Genomic DNA, 17105 nt, shown 5'->3' with positions numbered 1-17105 from the left:
CTTTTGTTTGTGGCTGCAGTTTAAATCGCGGATCATATAAAGTGTTTCCGATACATCAAACCATTCGAAAAGGAATGAAAACACCCAGAATGAAAATTTCCAAGAAATTCGAGTTTGAAATTACAACGAAAATATCTGTGCCGAACTAGCTACATGCTGCCCTTCAAAGCATAAAAAACTTTGTGCAAAAAAGATGCACGATTTTGTGACGTAATAGTTTCGTTTACTCTATCAAAATCTTGCATCTCTTTTGCACAAAGTTTTTTATGCTTTATAGGGCAGACTTGACGATCGGACGATCATTGGTAAGATTTACGTAAAATACACCCGTTAAATAGAACATTGTGTTTCGAATAGCATAAATTCGCTTACTGACGTCGCACAACCATGTTTTACCACAGTCAACAATACAGGGAATAAATAATTTCGGTGTGCCGATCTAGCAACAGCTGGTTTTGTGTCAGCTGGTGGACATTGTAGCTATTGTTTACTTTGTGTTTATCTTCCCTTTATACGCGTTCGTGTGTGACGGGTAACAAACGCTAAATGCAGATCGTACTAACAATGAAATAAACACCAACTGAAACAAAACTAGCTGTTGATAGATCGGCACATCGAAATTATTTACTCTCTGTATAATACAACGGATGTTGATAATTTTGCTGTATGCAGCCATGTTAATGATGAACGAAAACGTGGCGGAATAGTGTGCAAGCATAAAATGTTTGCAAGGAACCTTTTAAGATGCCCGTGAGCCCATTTCCAGTCACAACGCTATATTTTCCTATTTTCTGGGTATGTGGCCCTCACTTGAAAATAGTGATTTCAACCGGTAAAGAATTTGTATGAGATTTACCGGTAATTTAATGTTTAAAATTTCCTACACATTTTTTACCGGTTGGATTCGCTTAACACATTGAAATTAATTGCGGCTTGCCAACTTTCGGCACCCTGGACTTTACCTAAATAGTCGAGGAATGCCTACAAAAAAATTTCTAATATTTGGAGGTATTCCACGACTATTTAAGTAAAGTCCAGCGGACCGAAAGTTGACAAGCCGCAATTATTTTGAATGTGTTAAACGCACTTAAAAGTGGTAAAATACATACTACTTTTACTAGCAGTGTGTTGATTCATTACTTGGAGGGAACGATTGTGCAAAAAGATGTTCATCAATATCCAGCAAATTTATTAACTCAAACCGTATCACGACAGAGTTGTATAAAAATGATGTTCGATTCCAAATCTTGTATATAATTTGGTTTTTACAATCTGCATTATAAGACGTATTGTCTTTGCAGCTTACCTTATTTGTTATCGTTGTTACTAGATGACTAGCCGTCTTTACACATATCACCTAATGAATCATTTATCATTTATCGTGAGTCATCGCAGGTATATTGAAATAAGAGCATATTATTGGTAAATTTATTTGCCGAATTCACTGAAATTTACCAAATATTTACTGAATTTATTGAATCAAAGATCAGATAAATTTCGGTAAATTCGGTAAACAGTTTACACAGACCATGCCACCCTAAGTGTTCCTCTTGAGTTATTTATAACATCGAGTGCAAAGTGCTCCATTAGGCGCTAGATGTGTACTTCTAAAGTACATCGAGTGGCGCGGGGTAATTTGGCACACGGTGCTAAAACAACGCATTTTTCAACCAACATTTTGTAAAAATAGTTATTAAGTCAATGACATGGCTAAAAAGCATTTGCAGCAATAAACTTGCGTGTGCGAGTTCACCTTTTATGTAGTTTAAAAGCGTGTTCTTTTGGCACCGTGTGCCAGATTCCCCGATACCCATCGAGTCGAGTGCCTAATAAGACACTTTGCACTGAGATTCATATAACGTTTTATGGAAAGGAGGCATATCAAGTTTGCAGTTTTTGTACAATATGATGCTTATTTACATACAACAAATGTTGTTGAATCTTTGAATGTAACTCAGCCATTAATGATGGACTTGTCATTGAAGTAATGGGAATAAAATTTGTGAGGCTATTGAAAAAAGGTGAAATATGTGAGAAACTTGCCAGGATTATTCTCTTTACATCAGCAGAACTTTATAATTATAATTTCATTGTTTAAAATCTGATGAGATGTTAAGTTCAGGAGGTCAGGATACAAAAATCTGATAGAATCAAATATCGTAGGAATCCCCTGAGATCGAGAGTTTAAACTTGAAGTTTTTGGACAATTTCGAACTTATTGAAGCAAATTATTCACAAACATATTCTGGCCATAAAACTTAGCATGAAGCGTCATCTAAGGTAAAATTACAGTTTTTTGTTTAATTGCAATGTCATTTTCTCGACTCGAAACTAGCAAACATTTCGACGAATTTCATCAAACAAGAACTATCAAATATATAGCACATTGAAGGTAACAAAATCATTATCTAAATTAAAATATAGCTTGCGATAAGATATATACGAGCCACAATAAATGAACGGTCGGAAAAGTACAAACTAAAGAAACAAAAATTTCAAAAATCATTTTCTAAATTCCTGTCTGGGCAAAAGAAAAAATTAACAAAAAGTGTATTCGAGTCATCGCAACGAGCGTTACAAGTTGTAAAATAAGTTTCGTATAAGGTGCTGTACACGTTTTGCTCGGTGTTTGTATACAATTTTTTTTTGCGGGGCAAGCAACATGAGACTTCATTTATGTTAAGATTAAAATGTGGAAATATATGATGGGACTTCTACACATTAACAATTTAGAAGGTGCTATCCGAATGATATCTCGATCTATATTTAGAAGTTCCCGGTAAATTATCTAATCAACTGATTACAAATACCTGACTGACAAGCATGTCCATAGCAATATTATTATTTAAAGGAACACCTCAAAAATTGTGTACACGTTTATCTCTATACCGTACCCACACAGCGAAGGAAAAAAAACTAGAAATCGTAAATTCTGATGTGCTTGATTATGACTCCATTCGGTATCGATTGAAAAACCTAAAAAAAATTGATAAGATACTAGAAGTTATGGATGTGTGGATATATCAGTAAATTCTATGAAAAAAATGTGTACTTAGATTCCAATTGTTGCAATAAATTACAAGTTCAGTTCATGTTGTGAAATTGATGGTGGATAATTCGCGTTAATCAAATTAATGTTGTGCGGTTCGAATCGTCGCAAGATTGTTTTTGAATTCGAAAATGATGTGACCGAATAACGAATAGTAAAATTCTTATGTTGAAGTGCTGATATACTAAAACTCTGTATAGTTAGACGTGAGACGAACTAAGAAAAATAAATTTACTGTGTCATAGAACGGACAGAACACTGAACAAAAATGGTGAGTTGAACATACTGTTGTTTATCAGATTTTATCAGATTCAGAGATACTTCTCAATCAATCCCGTTTAATTGCATACAACCTTCAAGTTTCGATTCGAAAATTCTTTTACACGAACCTTAGAAAACGTTGGTCATTTTGAGTTCAAATTAATGGTCGCAGTGTCGCAGAGTTGAACTTGTCATACCTGCTCTGAGAATTATTGTCATTATCTCTAAGCACGGCAGAGTAAAATAAACCAGACAGGAGCGGTTCATTTTCGAAACGTCAAATGAGGGACCTAATACACTGGATGAAAATGAGCTCAAATGAACACTGACATAAATTGAAAAATTTTATTCACAAAAAATAGGGCTACTAGATTATTCAGGCCCGTAGCCAAATCAGCGCTCCTGCCTGGTTAACTTTACTCTGTCGAGCTCTAAGGCAGAAACTTTATTCTTATAAGTGGATGACATCAGAGTAATTTCCAAACTTGAAAGCTTATTTCTTTCTCTACAACAAATCAATCTACCAAAAAAAATGTAACTCGACCGTTGTGGCTTTTCAAGAAATTTAATAACAAGGTAAGGCTAGCTAGTTTGAAATATTTAGTAATGTATCAATCAATTTGTTGAACTTGGCGCCTAATTCCTATAAGCCACTTTTTCGACAGTATCTGAGGACACACTGACTGATTTAACTCATCTTTCAAATCCACAATTTCTTCTCAAAATTGGCTCTTTATCAAGTTAATAGTTCTTTGCTGATGATCTGACAATATTTTTTTTTGTTTTTTTTGCCAATACTATTTTGTATTGAGCTAAAACCAGTATTCACTGTTCAGTGTAAGGTCTTAACTTTCTCGCTATCATAGACGATAGATTTTGTGGTGTCGACAAGTGCGTTTTTAATGAACTCTATGACGCAAATACAGAAAACATTACACAGTCCGTCTTCATTGAATAAGCTCAAAAGGCAGATAATTTTCTCGTTCTGAAGTGGATTATATTTTGTATGTAAACTTCATACTGATAATGTCATTCCGTTTAAGTTGAGAAGTGAAACTTTGAACTGGATATGCGTTAATATGTTAGTCTGAACTTTGTTAAATTGTAATATTCCACAGCATCAAGCTGGAAAAATATTTTATTGCCTATCTACCCGGAATACTGTTGTTACACGTACATTTCCCACCCGCGGAAAGCGGTCGTTACATGTGGGAACTTTTTCATTACATCACAAGTGAAGGAATATTCACATGAAAATTCATTACAAGCAGATTTTCATTACTTGTCAGCAAAAATGTATCACATGAAATATTCTTTAGCACTGAAATCGAAACAATACCTGCGATGTTATTTTAGTTTTGATATCACAAACTTTGTCACTTGAATTAAGTGCACACCGATCTAAGCAAATTCAATAAAAACTTTCGAAAAAATAAAAATTAAAACACAAAAATAAAAGTGACGGCTATTTTGTCTACATTGAGCGAAATTTTCTACGTGCTATGCGTATATCATTCGTGCCCCCTGTTAAAAAGTGTGGTAAGCGGGCTCGAATATAATACGGGCGAGACGTATTTCGCTTTGACAGAGATTTAAAAATAAGAATTTTATTGAATTCACTTACAACACACACCATATTCAGTTGACAGTAGTTATTATACATTTTAGAAGTAATTGATAACAAATATTTCAAATTAAAAATTGACTTCTTCTGGAATTGAACCGGGGACCTCTGGATTATGAGCCAACGATCTTTCTAATGTTGAAGTACAGTTGGTTGACATTTCTTATTGTTGAAGCGTTTGAAAGGCACAAACGTGTGTGGCGTATAAGTTACCCAGTTATGACGTTTTTTTAAAAAACATAATTGAATTAGAATGAGGAATTAGTTACGACTTGATGGCAAAATAGTTGTGGACTTGGATCAATTATAGATAATTTGAACTTAAACAACTTTCTGAGATGATTACGAAATGAAACTACGTACTTCATGAAAATTGAAAGGATTTTGTTGAGAATTTTTCTAATATAGAAAAATAATTTTTTTGTCGTTTATCTTCTTTGTGTTACAAAATATGTATATGGTGCAAAATCATTGTTTAGGACAAACGTCCACTGTATAAGTTTAACACACGTGATGGGGGTTTAACTTCTGTCCCACTCGTAAGTTATTCGCATTCGACGTACATCACCACAATACGTAACACATGAATATTCAAATGTGACAACCGAAATACGTAGTTTTCAATATGTCTCAGCTAGGCCAGCTCTGACTCTGACTCTGAATGTGGGATATTGGGCGTTTGTACAAATGTACGAAAGCGTTGGTTAGAGGAGTAAAAAAGATATACACCATCATTCTCCTCTCTTCTAACCAACACTTTCGTACATATGTACAAATGCCTCGCTCCCCATGTATCATATACGTCAGTGAAGTATATTACACCTCTCCGAGAAATTGTACACATATCCGGAGTATTGTCTGAATTTTCTCTTTCTGGGTGTATAGCCATAATTTAAATTTTTTCTACTTAGACGAACACCAATGGCCAAGCAATTTTAATTCCCTTGACTGAAAGTCAAGGGTCTTATGCCAGAAAATACCCTAAAATGTTAGTAACCATACAGTGTATGAAAAATTATCAAAACTTTAAATGTTTGAAATATTTTTTTTTTGTCACGACGATAACTTGAGTAATTCTTAACCGATTTTGATGATTTTTTTTTAATCGACGAGGAATGAAATTCCTGAGGTTAAGTTCGAAGATGAGCCATGTCGGGATAAAGTTCTGGAAACTATGCCAGAAAAACATGATTTTATTGATAATTTTAATTGTTGATAATTGTAATTGATAATACAGTGCTGATAATTGATATTTTGATAATTTAATGTGTTGTGGTGATATTATTATATAAAATGTAACTGTAATAACTGATAATTGGTAATAATAATATTGTTCCCTTGGCTGAAAGTCAAGGGTCTTACGCCAGAAAATGTTTGTAACCTAACAATGTATGAAATGTGAAGGAAAACGTAATTGTTTGTAGCCTATTTTTTTTTTGTAATCACGATAACTTGATTAATTCATAACCGATTTTTATGATTTTTTTTTAATCGACGAGGAATGGGATTCCTGAGGTTAATTTCAAAGATGGGCCATGTCGGGATAAGGTTCTGGAAACTATTCCAGAAAAACAGCATTTTACTCTGTTGATAATTGATAATACATGTTAATTGAAAATTAATATTGATAATTTAATGTGTTGTGACATTTTATGAAATGTTATGAGAAACGTAATTGTTTGTAATCTATTTGTCACGACTTGAGATGGCTTGAGTCATTCTTAACCGATTTTAATAAAATTTGTTTTAATCGACGAGGAATGGAATTCAAAGATGGGCCATGTCGGGCCTAAGGATCTGAAAGCTATTCCAGAAAAATTCATTTTACGCTGCTTATAATTGATAATTGATAATTATTGGTAATTGATAATTCCCTTCACTGAAATGTTTGTAACCACACAAAGATAGTTGGAAGATAGGTCATGTGGGCCTAAGTATCTGGAAAATATTCCAGAAAAACAGGATTTTACTCTGTTGACAATTGATAATTTAATGTCTTATTCCCTTGACTGGCAGAAAATAGTGAAAAATTTTGGTTCCTAAAATTATACATCTGACATTTGGAAGGTTAAGTTCGACGATAAGCTATGTGTGATCAACGCTTCGGAAGTTACCCCAAAAAATAGAAATGCAATGTAATAAATGAACAATATCATTGATATTCGATTATTGGTATTTGATAATTGATAGTTGATTTTTATATTTGATAATTAACAAGCAGCATATATCTATACAGTGAGTATATAGTATTACAAAAGTCAAGCAATTCTAACATTAGGCAACTTCGACGAGTGTGAATTCACACGAGTTGCGGTATCATATTGCAATATTAGACAGCTCGGCCTTGCGAGAAGTTTGCGATTAGACCAAACCTAATATTAGACAACTGACGAGTGTGAAGTTTGCGGCCCGAGCGAAGCGAGGGTCGTAATTCACACGAGTTTCGGTATCGTATTGTAATATTAGACAGCTCGGACAAGCGAGAAGTTTGCGATTAGACCAAACCTAATATTAGACAACTCTGACGAGTGTGAAGTTTGCGGCCCGAGCGAAGCGAGGGTTGTAATTCACACGAGTTGCGGTATCGTATTGCAATATTAGACAGCTCGGACGAGCGAGCAGTTTGCGGCAAAGTATCAAGCAGAGTAATAGAAAAAAATAAAGCAGTTAATTTTGGCGGTGTCAAATGTCATTTTGATTTGGTAAGATTTTTACACTCGTAAAATTGCGATGAGAGCCAACGTATATTTGAAAAATATGCACGAACGTTCTTTCAATGAAAATGTGATCACTGAAAAAGGCTTTAAAACACAATAGAATTTCATTGTGTCTTTATCGGATGCGCTTCTTTGTCACGTTGTAGACGATTAATCTGATATGAGATGAAAAAATCAGTTAAAATAAATTAAGATATTTATAATAGTGTAATATAATTGGTTAATTATTTTGGAAAAATTATCAGTCAAGGGACCCGACCCGCCCAACAGGTGGGACCTAGTTTTTGCATTTTTCACTTATTTTCAAAAACACTCAACACTTTTACTTTCATTGTCACTTCACTTCATTTCATTGCAAAATTTATTGTAACACCACCAAAATCGACCAATATTACGCAAAATATAAATCTAGGACTTCACAAAAACGAAACAGTCGAAGTATTTTGTCAACATGTCATCAAAACAGAAGTGTTGACAGTGATGCTTTCGGGATTAATGATATTAAGAAGCGTGAGCCGATTTCATGAGCAGACTAGATTCGTTTATAAACGTTTCAATGCAACAACAGATTTTTTGTTGGTTTTGTTGTATCGGTATTTTTTATGTTTATTATTAGTCTGGCAGTGAATCAAATAGCGCATCATATACGTTGTGAAATTATACATTAATTTAGAATAATCTTTTGGTATTCAAGAATCTGCTAGTGCCTTCTTGAACACTTTTATTTTTGAACTGTGGATGGAAAAATGTACTCGTAACAACAATATTCCGGGTGAATAGGCAATAAAACAGCATACATTGGATGCTGTTTGGTAGTTCATTACACTCGGAATCAATTTTGTGAACTCGCGAACTCACTCGTGTAGGTCTAAACAACTCGTTTTGGAAACCACACTTGTGAGTTCGGCTCGTATCACAAAATTGATCCCTCATGTAATGAACTACCTCCGCAGCATTCAATGTAATCTACTATTAACATTTTGTTTTGAATTTTCCCATGTTTTCCCATGTTTTCCAAAACAAATATTTTACGAAAATTCGGGAAAATGGTAGAAGTAATGTTCCCAAAAATAGTCCCTGGTTTGTTCACCGGATGATAATTTCTTGGAGACAATTTTACGGGGAAAATACTCGTCACCCGAGAAAATATTGAAAATGCCACGCACCCTTTACAGGAACTTGGAAACTGTTCAACGAGCACGGTGGGGCTTAACGAACTTTAAATAAACATGTCGACTTCCATCTCGGTTCTTTTCATAGCTGAGTTAGGGGAGTCGTGTACTATCCAACGGCACATGTTGCAGGCGCAACCGCTGAGCCGTTTCTGAGAAAATATCGTCGCCTGGCTCATACCGGCAAGGTATGAAGCAGCCAAAGTTCACCGAGGGTAGCAAAAAAGTGACTTTTCTGAAAAGGTACCAAAAGAGACCACTTTCAAAAAAAAATATTGCCATTCGAAAGAGCCCATTAACCTTGTCTAGAAACGCTATTAAAGTGCTGGATCGAGAACTTCGTCGAGGAGGCATCACCCCTTAAAGAGGTGGAATTTTCAACTTTCACCTCCTATTGCTCTGCGACCAAATGACCGAGAGCAATAATTTTTACATGGTTGTTCTTAGAATTTGTCCCTCTACCGATTCCAGTTTCAAACACTGGTCCAGCAACTTCCGCGGAGTCAGGCGACGATATTCCTTGTTCTCAGAAACGGCTCAGCGGTTGCGCCTGCAACATGTGCCGTTGGATAGTACACGCCTCGCCTTACTCAGCTATGAAAAGAACCGAGATGGAAGTCGACATGTTTATTTAAAGTTCGTTCAGCCCCGCCGTGCGAGGGAAGAAAAAGTGGGAAATTGCATTTTTAGGGTGCTGTTCAGCTTTTCCAGCTTTTCTTCCCTTTTGATTCTTATGTTTTCGGGGCCACCGCCACGATATCACATTCATTTTTTTTGTCTTGTGTAGATGTTTATTGAAAATGTTAAATTTTTATAAATCACATTGGAAATATCGTTGGCCGCCTTTCCATTGAACCTCCTTCCAAGTTAAGATTCCTCGTTTCTTCTCATCTTGTTTTTCAGCTTTGTTCAACGTACAAGCAACCGAATTTTTTTGGTGTAATTCTTTTGGTGGATCGATCATTTTGTTGTTGTAAATCAATCGTCTGCAGACCAAAACTTGATCTGTCGGTTTTTTCCAGCTACGTTCTGTGAAAGAATTGAAAAAAAATAAAAAAAAATCTCCAGTGAACAGCTGATCATCTATATCGTAGACACATTATGAATGAACAAAGAGATTGGACCAATTTAATTTACTATATGACGATCCGAATAGATCGAGCCACTTCTGACTCGCTTAAAAGAACACGTAGCAGAACGCTGATCGTGCTTTTGTATAAACAAGCCAAGCTGAAGTTAATTTTTTCAATTTGTACCTGTTTCATACAAATACCGTGTTTCCGCATGGTTTTCCTGTGTGTTTTTTTTCGTCTACTATTACGCTGTTTTTCTCAAAATATTTCAAGATCTTGTACCAATAAATTCTAATTATTGGTAGAGTCGTACATTCGTTGATGACATAAAGCTGCAATTGCTAGTTTTATTGATACTTTTTAACGGTACAATATATAAATGCTCGAACGTTCTTACCAAAATAGTTGTGGTCTTTGATATTTATTAGACAAAACGTTTAAGGGGCACAGGTACTTAGCTAAAACTGTAGCCTACATTTGCGTGTCTTGTATGTCATTTTTGATGATTTCTTTTTATCAGAATCCTTTTTTAAACATAGCTAACGCCAACCCGTACGAAACACCTATTCGTATCAAAAGCCTTTACTGTGAAACTCTTCATTTCTTTTACTTCATTCTCTACTGAAAAGCTATTCGCCCTTTAAAATCACTTACATTATCTTTCTTTGCCTTGTTAGATATACAAATAAATTGCCGGAGGCAATATAGACAGCCCCGTACGAAGTCAGCTTTCATAAATTCCTATTTAAACAGCTATATACCGCTATATTTACCTATATTTTCCTATAAATAAACATTTTACAGATGAATATGCTATTATATAGCTCTATATGCCTGTATATAGCTCAATATAGGTGAATATAGATATATATAGATGTCCATATATGGAATGCCTGAAACACCCCACACACATAACAAATTATTTCTATGTTAACAGAAACACTCTAAGTACCATTTTTCCCAATATATATCACTTTTATTAAAATCCAATATGGCCACCGGCAGCCATTTTGTTAGGAGACCCGCAAATTTTACCGACGCTTTACATTCGTTAATACCTTTCAAACAAAAAAAAAATCATGAAATTCGGTCAAAATTTACTCGACATATTGACAAAATACTACATGTTCACTGTACGGCCGAGTAGCCAGATAAGAGCTCACTTCAAGAGACCTAGCTCACGCTCCTGAGAACATAATTTCAAAAACTTTTTTTTCCCTGATTGGTACGGTCAATACCTATCTAATAAAGGCCCTGTGCCTGTTTCACACCAAGGGGTCTAACTCACGAGTCGGTCATCCGATTTCCATAAACTTTTTTTTTGTCGATCGGTATTGTAAAAACCTTTTATTTGGCGTATCAGTTACAAGTGTAACGTTTGAATGTCCGGATATATCTTCGAAAAACCGTAAAGCACTTATTGGGCCACAGCTCGGGAAGGGTCGATCCAAAATCACTCATCTTCGAACTTAGCCTGTCTTTTGACATTACCAAACGGGAAAAAAAAGAATTTTCAAAATCGGATGCGTTTTACTCAAGTTATCGTGCAGACGGACAGACGGACAGACGGACATTTTTTTTTCACTGATTTGGCATCTCTAGACAACCACAATAGGTTTCCCCTTACTCAGGGAGTCCAATTCGACGTGTTACGGATGTATGCGTAAACGCATAAGACCCCTGTACTTCGTACGGGTCTAAAAATGTACGACCGCAATAACGACCACGAATGTGTTAGCTTTAAATAAAAATTGGTTTTGGTTGTTGTCATTTGATCAGCTGTTTTTTATAAACTGCTCATTGTTCTCAGAGCTGGTCAAACTGCTACAACTAAATCTATCTTCTGTTGAAAGCTAATACATTCGTGGTCGTTATTGCGGTCGTACATTTTTCAAAAAGGATTCTGGTGGAAAGATATCACCAAAAGTAAACAAAAATCCAGTATTTCAAAAACGACCAAATGTATGCTTTTGACCAATGCATCGATGATTCATAATCATACTTAGACTAGTTTTACGTGCTACGCTTTCGTGTACAGCTTTCAACGTGTATGTAGCAAGTATCAATTTCTCTCTTTATACAGATGTCAAAGTCTAGGTTTTGAAAAAAGCAGACTGGAAATAGACTCAAAGGAACATGACCCGTTCTTTCCAACGTAGAATCGTGACATAATGATTTCTGCTTGTAAAATCTCTACCTGATCTATACTGCTCTAAAACGCATAAAAAACTTAGTCCGAAAGAGATGCACGATTTTGTGAGAGAATTTCATACGTTCACTCTCTCAAAATCTTGCATCTCCTTTGCGCTAAGTTTTTTATGCGTTGTAGGGTAGTATAATCGTTCAACGCAAAACTATCGGACACATAAACCTGCGCATTATTTCTTCATATTATATGGATACCTTCGACATTTATGCCTAATAAATCTATTTGTTCAATTAAGTATTACAGTTACCTCGGAAATTATAAAATTTATTCAATTGGTCGCATCAAGCGTGAATTTTAATTTATTATCAGATCATCATAGACTATTCTATCAAATCCATTCACACATGTATGTATGTCGTGTATCTACTTACTACTAAAAAAATATCCAAACGAACAATTGCTAGCATTCAAAATTATATAAATATTAATCATTGTATCAATATTGGTTGTTGTTGTTGTTGTTGTTGTTTTTTTCATGCTTATTCCGCAAAGATTTTTTAGATAGGAAATTATAGTAACTGTGAAGATCGCTAATTTTGGTGGTTTCAGTATCAGTAGACGATCTCGGAGCGCCGGTTGTTTTATTTAAAAAAAAAAATTCATTCCAATTGAGATTGGTCCGCTATATATGTTTCATAAACTGTGTGCATAGACAAAATTTTCAATTCGATTTTGATCGGTTAAATATCTGCGACAATGTAGCACTATTGTGTATAGAAGTTTATTTGAGTTTTTGCTTTAAATTTTTGATTCGGTTAAATCGTTTAAATTTTATATTCATTTGATTTGATTAGGTCTACTGATTTCTTTCGCATACATTTAATGATAAATGAATGTTCGTGAGTTAGCGACAATTAATTGGGGGAGAGAGAAAATGATTGATTATTGATGGTGTTTGGTGGAAATAAAATCGGAAAATTATAAAATTAGATCGTTACACGACAAACAAAACGTTTGTTATTCAACTCTGTACGTAAGAAAAATCACACAAAGTGCCAATGAATGTAATGAATGCAATGAAAACTCACGTGCCTGTGCGAAATAAAATTGAATGGAAAATTTACCATTGGAAATCCGCGCTAGAATCTAATCATCGATCTTATACATCGGGCTCGAATTCAAACACAATAACCAATAACTTCACATAAAAAAATAATTAAATTAACTAAATAAATATAAAAAAAAATTGTTTAAAAAAAATATTTACCGAAACAATTACACCAATCGTACGATATATAATATTCGTAATTGCTGAGAAACATCTAAGTTGTTTATTGACCGACCTATTTAACAATTACAAACGAACTATTTCAATCGCGGAAAAAAAACCACACAAACAATTATACGCCTTTCGATTTTCGTCTCATGGTGTGTCAAGGATCCGATCAAGAAAAGCATAAAATTGTGTTTTACCCTTTCAATTGGTCCAGTTGAAATAACAACGGATTTGGTTGTTTTTAATGCTGTAAACATTTTTGAATTGATTGTGCTAACTGACGACCACAAATGTCCAATAAGGTGAAATTTTTTTGTGAAGTAAAAATCGTTGCGAAAAATGTCGTGGTCTGTTGGAACTGTTTATTCAAAGCCGTGGTTTTGGAAGAAGGTAAGTGAAGTGGTAATAGATAGTGAATTGGGATGTGCTAATTGGGTTGTTATGGGTGTGTTAACATTTTACATTTATACTAAAGATTAAGAATACATGTCTCTGATTCTCTGAACGTTAACGCTGTTAATGACGTTCGTATGTCATAGTGAAACATAGTGGTTTATTATTTGTTTTTATCGTAACTTGTGCTGGTTATGAGTTCATCGGATTTATATTTTTAGACTTAACTGAATTACTATCCATCTCATTTTCTCTCAAAACGTATATCCTTTCCATCCTTCCAAGCAATGCAAGAACGTTTTGTTCAGATGATCGATTCAAACATCGAGCAAGCAAGTATGTTGGCGAGAAAAACCGTTTCCCACGAAATGGTCGATGTTTTTAGAAGGAACTTTCGATTTTATTGGTTAAAACTTCAATCATAAAATCGATTTTCAGATATTTTAGCATTCTAGTAGTAGTTAACTGTGCTAGAGCGTTTTGTTACCGAAGCCGAAACGCAAGAGAATCTTCGTTTACGTTCATTGCTAGTGTCTATTTTGGAGAAAATTAATGGACCGAGGAACCGAACCTATTTTTTATATACAGCTGTAGGCATCTGTCGTTTTGTCAGATGTAAGGAAAGCAGTAACATTTTGAGCACTACCGCACATTATTTTTGCTTTGATTTAATGTATGTCATTAAAAAATTTAAACGTTTAAAATTCGAAGATTTCTTTTTTGAAGAACTAGACTTTGAGGAGTGATCTAAAACAAACAGTAGAACTAAAAATACAAATACAAAAGAAAAATTTCGATCCTGGTTCATTGACTCAATTTGAAATTTCTCGTGAAAATTCTAATATATCTTGTCACACTTATTAAGGAAATCAACCAACCATTCGATAGAAGAAACTCGCACTTTTCATTATTATAACTTTCATTCTCTTCGATTCTACGTCATTTTTATGCACACCGACATCATATCGGGTACTTATTACTCAAAATCAATAAAGAAATTATATTTATTTGATTGAACGTTAAACAGAAGGTCAGGCAAATCTTTCTTTACAGATTATTATTGAACCATTCTCGGTTTGATTAGAAAGAGATAAGCTCTTCTGAGCATGATCATCATGCCATGATGTAATTATGAAAAATCCGTAAAATACATTGTGTAGCCTGAAATCTAGGACAGTAATAATAGGCAATTGCATTACTATGGACAAAAAGTCGAAAAGTCCAGTTTTCGTGTGAATTCAATCGAGACTTAACTGAGGTCAATATAAACAGCACACAAAAAGTGACCTTCCATTTCGAACCGAGTTATGTAAAGGATCACGGATACCACGGAAAATGAGTCATTATTTCACTGACATGAGCATGAGCAAGCTGTAAAGGTCGCTTCCCGGGGATATTATATTTTATTCAAAAACGTGAGTTAAAGTTAACTTTACTACACGGAGCCAAAACGTTACTTCAAGTTTTTGAATAAAATACATTACTTAAGAATGGGGCAAATGATGGAAATGGTACTTCTTGTACAACAAACGGTACTCTTGTGTGAAATTAACCGATCGAGGCGCAGCCGAGGTCAGTAAACACAGAAGAAGTGCAATTTCCATCATTTGCCCCATTCTTAAGTAATGTACTCATGGATACCACGGAAATTGAGTCATTATTTTACTGACATGAGCAAGCTTTAAAGGTCGCTTCCCGGTGGTATTATATTTTATTCAAAAAACGTGAGGTAAAGGTAACTTTACTGCAGCGATCCAAAACTTTACTTCAAGTTTTTGAATGAAATACCTTACTTGACAATGGGGTAAATGATGGAAATAGCACTTCTTGTGTGTTTCACAAGAAGTACAGTTTCCATCATTTGCCCCATTGATAAGTAATGTACTATTGTACCTTGTGTGCCTTGGGTTCTATACTTGGCAAAATGGAAAGTTGGAAATAAGGACATAATCTACGGTTACATGACATAAAAGTGGTGCTTGCATCTCAAACAGTAATGAATCCATATATTTCGCTGAGATTTGTTGGTTGTATGTTTTTCTACCTTTCATATAGTTACGTGGATGCGTGTACTTCAAAACTTCCTACGTTTTATTCAAATTGTTAACCATCAATTTTCTTTTAATTACAGGGTAATCGCGTATCAACAGTTAGTGATTTATTGACAATTAAAATTGGTGGTGATCCAAATGATAAAAAAGTGAAAAAAGAAAACAATCGAATTAAGTCAACGAAGTATACATTAATCACATTCCTACCACAAAATTTGTTGGAACAATTTCGACGAATAGCAAATTTTTATTTTTTGATTATGACCGTTATATCGCTGGTAATTGGTATGTCATTCAGAAAATTTCTATTTTAATAACAAATGAAATCATTTCACATGCATCATCGTCAGCAAATTTTGCACACACAAAAAAAATATCATAAAATTCATCTCATAGATTATTCTGTCTTTACATTATATATGCAACCTTTTGTTTGAATCGATGAATCGAAGGATCGAAGCTCCATCAATTATTTATTGAAAACATTTCTAGATTTTCGTCATGATTTTTCAATAAATTTACTCTCCTTATGTCTTTATATTTCGACTGTAAATATGATGCATGGATATCATCCATAGTGACTATAAACAATGGAGATGTTTGTTTCAGAATTTAAAATTTTGTAGCTATTGATGGGTCATTTAGCCAGCCATGACAAACAGGAGATTTCAGTAGTAATTGGTTAGTTAGTTACCCGAAGGTAAACAAAAGTGGATTAAAATTGTTACAATTATTATGGTTGTTTATCCGCTAAAATTAGAAGAACCCGTTAGGAAAGATTATTATCGAAATTATAAATAAGAAAAATGTTTATTTTTCACATGACATTCTGGTTCAAAATATTTACAAATATTTTTGTGAGAATTGTAGACGTATCATTAAGAGGAATGCCTTTCAAAAGGGCAGACGACAGTAGTGCTAATGAATTATTACAGAAATTTTTCATGAAAGTGCGGATGTAACATATCATATTCATTATCCAAAACGGAGTTATTACGTTCGCGAAATTTTAGAATGAAATCTCTTGGCCCCGCTAATCGATTCAAGACTCAACATATGCTTATGTAGCACATAATCATTACTAATTGATATCTTGAATAAATAAACCAATCTAATGGTATAGCAGAAGCTAGCAGTAACGTAAAATAGCGAGTTCAGTTTCCCCACTTCATTGTAAATAGTTGTCAATAGAATTTGCTACTCTTCAGGGTTGAAAAGTCTCCACGAATTATAGAAATTAGGTATGGCTATTAAACTGATCACATCATAAGAATACAATTTTGGGTGGGTTTCGTTTGTTTCTTTCGTTTTATTTGTTCCACACGCATTCTACCACATAG

At 34.4% G+C, this 17105-nt stretch overlaps 1 protein-coding gene across 6 annotated transcripts in view; it reads left to right on the top strand.

The window, feature by feature from the left end:
• Positions 1-1090: 1090 nt before the first annotated feature.
• LOC119068852 (probable phospholipid-transporting ATPase IF) overlaps positions 1091-17105 on the top strand; it is a 36315-nt gene continuing 20300 nt past the window's right edge. Inside the window, exons 1-2 of one of the 6 annotated variants that reach the window (XM_037172673.1) lie at positions 1091-1096; positions 15846-16050. In XM_037172673.1, coding sequence (XP_037028568.1) covers positions 16026-16050 — 25 coding nt within the window. In that variant the 5' untranslated portion in view covers positions 1091-1096; positions 15846-16025. Of the gene's footprint in view, positions 1097-3113; positions 3321-13058; positions 13712-15845; positions 16051-17105 lie in introns of those variants that run through there. The other 5 variants (XM_037172671.1, XR_005086236.1, XM_037172672.1 and 2 more) reach the window with 5 other exon arrangements.

Source organism: Bradysia coprophila (assembly GCF_014529535.1).
Source record: "Bradysia coprophila strain Holo2 chromosome X unlocalized genomic scaffold, BU_Bcop_v1 contig_20, whole genome shotgun sequence".
Taxonomy (NCBI): domain Eukaryota; kingdom Metazoa; phylum Arthropoda; class Insecta; order Diptera; family Sciaridae; genus Bradysia; species Bradysia coprophila.
The sequence above is the reverse complement of the archived record's forward strand: the minus strand, read 5'-3'. Positions and strand labels throughout refer to the sequence as shown.